Source organism: Mastomys coucha, unplaced genomic scaffold (genome assembly GCF_008632895.1).
Source record: "Mastomys coucha isolate ucsf_1 unplaced genomic scaffold, UCSF_Mcou_1 pScaffold9, whole genome shotgun sequence".
Taxonomy (NCBI): Eukaryota; Metazoa; Chordata; class Mammalia; order Rodentia; family Muridae; genus Mastomys; species Mastomys coucha.
This window is the reverse complement of record NW_022196915.1, coordinates 102,789,643-102,797,325: the sequence shown is the minus strand read 5'-3', so window position 1 is coordinate 102,797,325 and position 7,683 is coordinate 102,789,643. Positions and strand designations below refer to the sequence as shown.

General features: G+C 43.0%; 1 protein-coding gene across 1 annotated transcript in view; it reads left to right on the top strand.

The window, feature by feature from the left end:
• Dct (dopachrome tautomerase) overlaps positions 1–7,082 on the top strand; it is a 42,029-nt gene extending 34,947 nt beyond the window's left edge. The window contains exons 7-8 of the mRNA XM_031362264.1: positions 963–1,164; positions 6,670–7,082. Of these exons, the coding sequence (XP_031218124.1) occupies positions 963–1,164; positions 6,670–6,842 (375 nt within the window). The 3' untranslated portion in view covers positions 6,843–7,082. The remainder of the gene's footprint in view (positions 1–962; positions 1,165–6,669) is intronic.
• The last annotated feature ends 601 nt before the right edge of the window (positions 7,083–7,683 follow it).

Sequence of the window (7,683 nt, the reverse complement as noted above, 5' to 3'; positions counted from 1 at the left end):
GATGGTGGCAGACACTGGAGCATCTGTGGTCTGATGGTGGCAGACACTGGAGCATCTGTGGTCTGATGATGGTAGACACTGGAGCATCTGTGGTCTGGCTAGCCTTTGTTCCCTTTGGCTTCTCCGTGTGACTGAGTTGGGCTTCCTGACAAAATGGCTGCCCCCAGAAGGGTGGGGCTCATAGATTGTGACCCTGAGTTGGCCACGTCTAGGATACAAGAGGAAGTCTCACTGCCAGGTGTGAACACTGCCAAGTGTGAACACTGCCAGGTGTGAAGTCTCTTGTTAAAAAAAAAAAATCAGCTGAACTCCTGCTTTGATACTCTGTTAAAAATCAGGGCTGTGCGTGTGGGGATTGCACTGGCGATGTTTTGAAATATATAAAGATTGCAGTATTTGAAAAGGATTTTACAGCTTCTTTGAGAAAATAAAAATGAGTGTTCTGTGTATTCAACACTTTTAGACTTTTCATTGCCATGCAATACTAAGAATTCAAGGGGGAGGTTTGTAAAATGAGTAGGTAAAGGGCACACAAAATCTGAAAATTCACTTTTGATGTTTTTATTTCTTTTTTATTGCTCATTTGTTTTACAATAATGGCAAATCCTACCTCTTCTTTTCTGCTGAACTCAAGTATCTAAATTTTGAGTAGAATATGTAGCTATCTTATTTGCCTTTCTCCTGGAAACAATAATTAGCACAATATACTGAAGGTCTTAGATGTTTCCGAACCAGTGTGAAATTTGCAACATGAGTTCTTATTTATCACTTGATCAAAGGATTTACAGTCCTCTTTGAGGAGGTATGTCTGTATGCCATTGCAAAGTTCATCTGAAAAAGCCAGTCAGTGCGTATGCCATCAGAGCTAGGCTGGGCACACACATACTCCTGTGTTAAGGACTACACTCCATCGCAGAGAAGGCTGGGTCAGTTGATCATCACTACTCTCATCTGTCTTGCAGGTCCTCCATTCTTTTACAGACGCCATCTTTGACGAGTGGCTGAAGAAAAACAATCCTTCCACAGATGCCTGGCCTCAGGAGCTGGCACCCATCGGTCACAATCGGATGTATAACATGGTCCCCTTCTTCCCACCAGTGACTAATGAGGAACTCTTCTTACCCGCAGACCAACTTGGCTACAATTACGCCATTGATCTGTCAGGTAAGGAGTATGGCTTCTAAGTGGGTGACTCAGTCGGCTTCTGAGGCAGCTTTCTTTCTCTTTTTAATGTAAGCAAGACTGTTAATTGAAGCATTCAGACCGAGTTAAGTTTATTGGCTATTTTGAGAATACCTTGGATTTAACAAGATAAGTCATTAAGCTGCCAATTAAACATCAGAAAGGGACTAGCTGCAGACCATTTGGGAAAACTGTAAGTTGGTAAAAGACACAGAGCAATGTCAGCTCTTCTGCCTGACTTGACAGTTTTTATCTGGACTGCCCCATGTGTAACTGATAAAGTCCAAGCAACTTTACTCCTGTGTGGACAGGGAGGGGCCAGTGATCTTATGTGTAAGAGTTGAGACTATCGAGACACACTTCAGATTGTCACAAGCTCCAAAGACCAGGCAAAGGCAAAAACTCAGCCACTGTGGAAAGTAACACAATGAAGCATTTTAAAAGATGGTTGCTTTGCAGGACTCCCCACCGTGGGGTTTGACCGTCACGTGTTGTTCGATTGATACAGTGAAACTACTGTGCAGCTGCAGCAGGCCTTTTGAGTCAGCCTTGGCTACACCAGTGTTGTAGGGACAGGTCTGCCCAGGATGGCTGAACCTCAGAACAGATTGGGCTTCTGGAGGTTATGGCATGTGTTCAAATCCAGGCTATCTTTATTAGCACGCATGGATACCTTTCTTCTTTTGCCCAGACTCCCATGCTTCATATGTCCTTCACAGAATCTCAGGGAAGCTTGAGAAAGGAAAGACGAAACGACAGAAATGTTTTGATATATGGAGAAGCTGCAGAATAGAATCTGCTGGAAGCTTCCTCCTGTCTGCCACTGCCCTGATTCTTAACCTACAAGGTGAATCCAGAGCCCCTCGTGTTGCTCTCTAACATGGAGAATCTTTTAGTATTGGCATCTACCTGTTTTCCCCTCTGTTTGGTACTGACTGCTTTCTGTCCGCACTAATTTGGGATGCTGAGGGCATCCCTTTAGAACTTCTTTCTCTTTGCTCTTGGATTAAGCATAATGATAATCAAAGATTTGGACTGGGCACCTTGATCTGCTTTTATTCTCGACATCAAGAATCAATTAGCAGATATCATCTAAGCCCCATATGTGCCTAAAATCTATCAGCTAACCAGAGGATAAAGAACCGTGCTGGATGATAGTTTGACCACGAAATCTATCCTTCTGCGTGGGGTGGGGGTAAGTAAGGGATATTCTCTGCTAACTCCTAGGCTCACTGGTGTTCAGCAATCTAGACTGACAGAAGAATTGACAGGACAAATATGATGTCCCTCTTTATGAGACACAGACTCTTTCTAGAACAGAAAGAAGGGAAGACTCAGAGAAACCAATGGCCTAGGAGCTTAGAAGCCAGTGTAAAGCAAGAGTGAGAAGTCTTGGAGCTGTGACCTGACAAAGGCAAACTGTGGGCAGTGAGTGCAAAGGAAGCAATGGCAGATGAGGCTGTCTTCGCAAGTGTGTGCAGTCATGATTTCACAGCTGACACCTCCCCCTACTCCCAGGGAGATGGCTGCCAGTCCTTGTTTCTTTTGAGTTAAGGAAGCTCTAGGAAGTGTCATCTGCTGAATGTCAAATACCTTTATCTTTAAATGACCCTCTTACCCATGGGCATATTGTGGGGAGAGATATCCTCTGCTCTTCTTCCAACTAAGAGTCAAAGCAGTGAGGGACTTGAGAACGACTGTGTACAAGATGGATCTGAAGCTGGAGTTGAGGGGGCTGATTGAGGCTGAGTAGCTGAGCCAGTGTTTTAGACTACAGAAGGAGAGGGGCAGACAGGGAACTGCACAGGTGGCTTAATCGAAGGCAAGGAGAGGGAGACTTGGCTTTGCCTGCGTGATCCTTGACTGTGAGAGGCTGGCAAGCAGAATGCTTTCCACTAAAAGAGAGCAAAGGGGTCTTGAATGCCGTCTCCCCTCCCTGCCATTTCTCATTGCCCTTTCCTTCCCAAAGTGCCGGAAGGAGCTTTCTCTGAAGTCCCTGTTTCCTTAAAAGCGAGACACGCCAGATGATCAATAGAACAGGCTAGATTTCATGGCGCATTCAGAGACCAGCAACCTTGCCTCCAGAATACCATTAACTTTCGCTGGAAAACCAAGAAATCTTTTCCTACAGCTACTCTTCACCTCCAACCAGATATCTCTTCTCAGTGTTTCACACTTGGTGGAATTCCATGCACTTACGCATTCCTGAGTTCAGAGGCTGTTTCTCCTCTCAGCATGGCTATTGTTGGCCGCACGTTTCTTTTATGTACTCAAACCATTCTATCTTCACAGAGTGAGAAGAAAGTCCTTTTGCTTCCACAGCTTGCTGCACTGGAAGGGCCTAGGCAGAGAGTCACGGGGCATTATAGAGGAACAGGAAGGGCCTAGGCAGAGAGTCATGGGGCATTATAGAGGAATAGGATTCATCATATGTTGGTTACAACATCTCAGTTTTATAAAACAAGGAATGTTCTATAGACAATGGTAATGGCAGTCACACACAGATGTGAAGGTATTTTAATACCACCAACTGCATGAGAAAATAGATATGATGCTTAAGTCTATATTATATGTGAGTTACCACAATTTAAACATGTTTTTAAAAGAAGCCAACAGGATTTGGACAATAAGAGGCCATCATTTTTGGCATCTCATTAACGAAATGCCAGAATAAAAATCTGTTGTTTGTTGGTTTGTTTTTTGAGACATGATCTCACCATGTTGCTTTGGGTGGCCTTCAACTTTCTATGTTCTTTGTAGATCAGGATGCCTTCAAATTCACAGAGATCCCCCTGCCTCTGTCTCTCAAGGGCTGGGATTAAAAGTGTGTGCCAACATGCCTGTTAAAACTTCATGTTTTAAGAAGCTATAACCAGCTTACACAAGGCCTGCCCAAGATCATACAAGACCAGCACACGATCACACAAGACCAGCACACGATCACACAAGGCCTCCACAGCGTCACACAAGACTTGTGCAAGATCATATAAAAACTGCACAAGATCAAGCTGTTGAGAGTCTGTAGTTTAAGTTTAGCACTGAGTGGAGTAGCCTCATAAGTTCCCACCCATAACTGAGACACTGTTGACAGTCAATGGCTTCTGGAGGAAGAGAGAGAGAGAGAGAGAGAGAGAGAGAGAGAGAGAGAGAGAGAGAGAGAGAGAGAGAGAGAGAGAGAGAGAGAGAGAGAGAGAGAGAGAGAGAGAGAGAGAGAGAGAGAGAGAGAGAGAGAGAGAGAGAGAGAGAGAGAGAGAGAGGAGAGAGAGAGAGTCATTTTTCTTAAGAGTATGAACTCTGACAGTTCTACCATGCTCTAATGAATAGCTCATGAGTATGAACACCACAAACTGGACACAGTGGGTTACTTTTTTTTTAAAAAAAGTAGATGAATTTAGGGGTAGGTAGGTAAGTAGGGTGTACCTGGAAGGAGTTAAGAGTGGAAGGTAAATACCAAAATACAATGCATGAAATTATCAAAGAGTTAATCAAATGTTATATTTTATATAAAATTATATTTCATATTGCCAAGGGTTAGCCTTCGTTTGGTTGATGGAAGGGGTGTTCAGGAGCGTGAGAAGAAAGACTCAAAGTCAAATTGTGGGTACAAGCTGACACCTTGTGTTCTGCTTGAGACAACTTTCTCTGGAGATCTCCAGACAGCTTATCCAGATATCTCTTGAAGACCAAAGCCCAGTCTTCTATTTACATATCAATTTAGTCATTTACTCTCGTTCCCCTTTGATTATTCTGTGAACCTGCATTACATGACCCAGCCCCAGGATTCTTAGAAAAAGATAGCAAGCACATTCTCTTTTCTTTTTTCTTTTTCTCAACATTGCAAATGAATTCAAAGGTCTGCCTGCCTTTTTTTTTTAAAAAAAATATTTATTTATTTAGTGTATATGAATATATCTTTGCTCTCTTAGACACACCAGAAGAGGGCATCAGACCCCATTGCAGATTGTTGTGAGCCACTATGTGGTTGCTGGGAATTGAACTCAGGATCTCTGGAAGAGCAGTCAGTGCTCTTAACCACTGAGCCATCTTTCTAGCCCCTACCTGCCTTTGTAAGCACAGACAATAAGTTTAGCTGGGTGGGATACTATCCTGAAATTACCATTCCTACCACACCTGGGCCTAGACCTATTTATTCCTCTGTCCCTGGATGACCACCATAAACTCAGGAATCTGCCTTCCTTTGTAAGCACAAACAATAAGCTTAGCTGAGTGGGATCTGGCTCTGAGATCACTACTCCCTAGGTCTCTTTATCTCCTTCCTTAATATCTTTCTGAGAACCTGACTCATAGTTTAGTTGTCTTTGTTCTTTTTCGGTCCATGAAGCCCCTCATATAAATTCATATTGCATCCTTATATTTTTGCATAGTTGAGAAATTTTATATTTTTGAACTCCCATTTTCAGAGTTCTTTTCCACAGCCTTAAGGGCTCTTTTGAAGGTCTCAGTGTATACCATTTTGCTGAGACATTAGACACATTCTTGACTTCTAGACTGGTGCTGCTTCTAATTATCATAGATTCATCAACCTTGGCAGAGAGAGCATTTCCTGATAACCTTGGAAGGGAGAATATTTCCTGAAGGAGGAACATATGTACACACACACACACACACACACACACACACACACACACATGCCTCATGATCAACTGTCAACACTTGTGGAGGCCCACCTCCTGCTGGCTCTGTTTCAGAGGTAGGAACCATGTCAGGTTGTCCCACACTCCTTTTGGAGGGATACAGTCAAGATGGGCCCTGGCCCTTGGGACTGGAAAAGGTTGAGAAGGTATTCAGTCCTTTAGATGAAGGTCAGGTGTTGAAAGACAAGATGGCTTGGAGCAAATGACCTTCTACAGCAGTTGATATGGTTCAAGGAAATGTCACATAAGTATAAACACATTTCAAAAATACATTAACTTCATGGGAAAGTGGTATTAAATGTGAGTAGATTAGATATATCATGTGAGAGGCTTAGATTTTATTCACAACTATTTAAATGGACACAAAGAGGTCTGCTTCTGCTGATGCTCCTGTCAGGAGAGTACATCTATTCTCTAACATGCCTTCATCATCTGCCACGAGGGTAGAGACAATAGCAGAATTTCCTACGAGAGTGTCTTTCATTTGCCTGTTCCCCAAAGATCATCTTAGCTCTCACGTCTACAAATGAGTTTCTAACTTACAAAAGCAGTTATGGATTTCCTTAGAGGTTTTGTTCTGCATCTAAACATTTATTGTGACAGATTTACGAGATGCAATAAGCCTTATTTAAATAATGGGATGCTGTTTTCTGCTTCCTTGAAAAACAGTTGTGGTTGTGAAAACAGCAAGAAGAAAGAAGATAAAATTTTAGCAAGGGTAGTTTTGTTTTGCAAACAAATGTACATGAGAAAGGGAAACATCTTCACTTTCTGGCAGTGTTTGGCGGATGGAATTGTAACCACAGAGCCTTCTTGTCTGCTCTCATTTCAGTGGAAGAAGCTCCAGTTTGGACCACAGCTCTCTCAGCAGTCATTGGCATACTGGGAGCTTTTGTGGGAGTCTTGGGGTTGCTGGCTTTCCTTCAGTACAGAAGGCTTCGCAAAGGATATGCGCCCTTAATGGAGACAGGGCTAAGCAGCAAGAGATACACGGAGGAGGACTAACATGCTCTTACCTTGCCTGACCTAGGTAGTAACTCCATCCACCCTCACTCAGCTGGCGATTGGTGGAGATCTTCAGCATGTGCTCTTCAGTAGTGATGATGGCCCCCACAGAAGGCGCTTAGCGTTACTCCCTGCTTTGCTCATTATACACAGACAAGATACTTGGGTCTTTCTTTCACCATTGCCAAAGTAGGATGTGGCTAGTTATATGTCACCTTCGATTAAAAGTTTTTATACTGATTAAGCCTTTTTAATCTTCTAAAAGCACAGCCGCCGCCATCATCACCAGCAGCAACGGAAACATTGAATGTGTGCCTTTAGACTTGTAGCTAAGCGTGGTTTTGAGATGGGAAAAATATCTGCTTGAAATAGTGTTCGTGGGAAGTGCGCTTGTCAGTGTTTCACTATTATATTGAAACGTGTGAAGCAAGCTAACTTCATGAAGAAAAGAAGGGCTTTGGATTTTTTTTTTTTAAATTTTCATAATCGCTGTTTTATAGGTACAAGGGACAAGGTGATTGTGTTGTTGATAGAAACCCAAGGTGATATAGAACATCACATGGATCACATGGCAAGAATTAAGGATAGTGTGTGTGTGTGTCTGTCTGTCAGGCCACTGTCCTTCTTTTTATAGAACTCATCAGAATTCAGTCAGGGGCTTCATTTTGATGACTTTATTGAATCCTAATTAATTTCCCACATTTAAAGTAACAGTTTTTACGTTTTGCCTTCTTACTTCTTCATGAGGGGGGAGTGGAGAGAACACACTCAGGCCATGTCCAGCCTGGGAGTGGAGGGACACACTCAGACCATGTCCAGCCCTGAGCTGATGGGACTCACA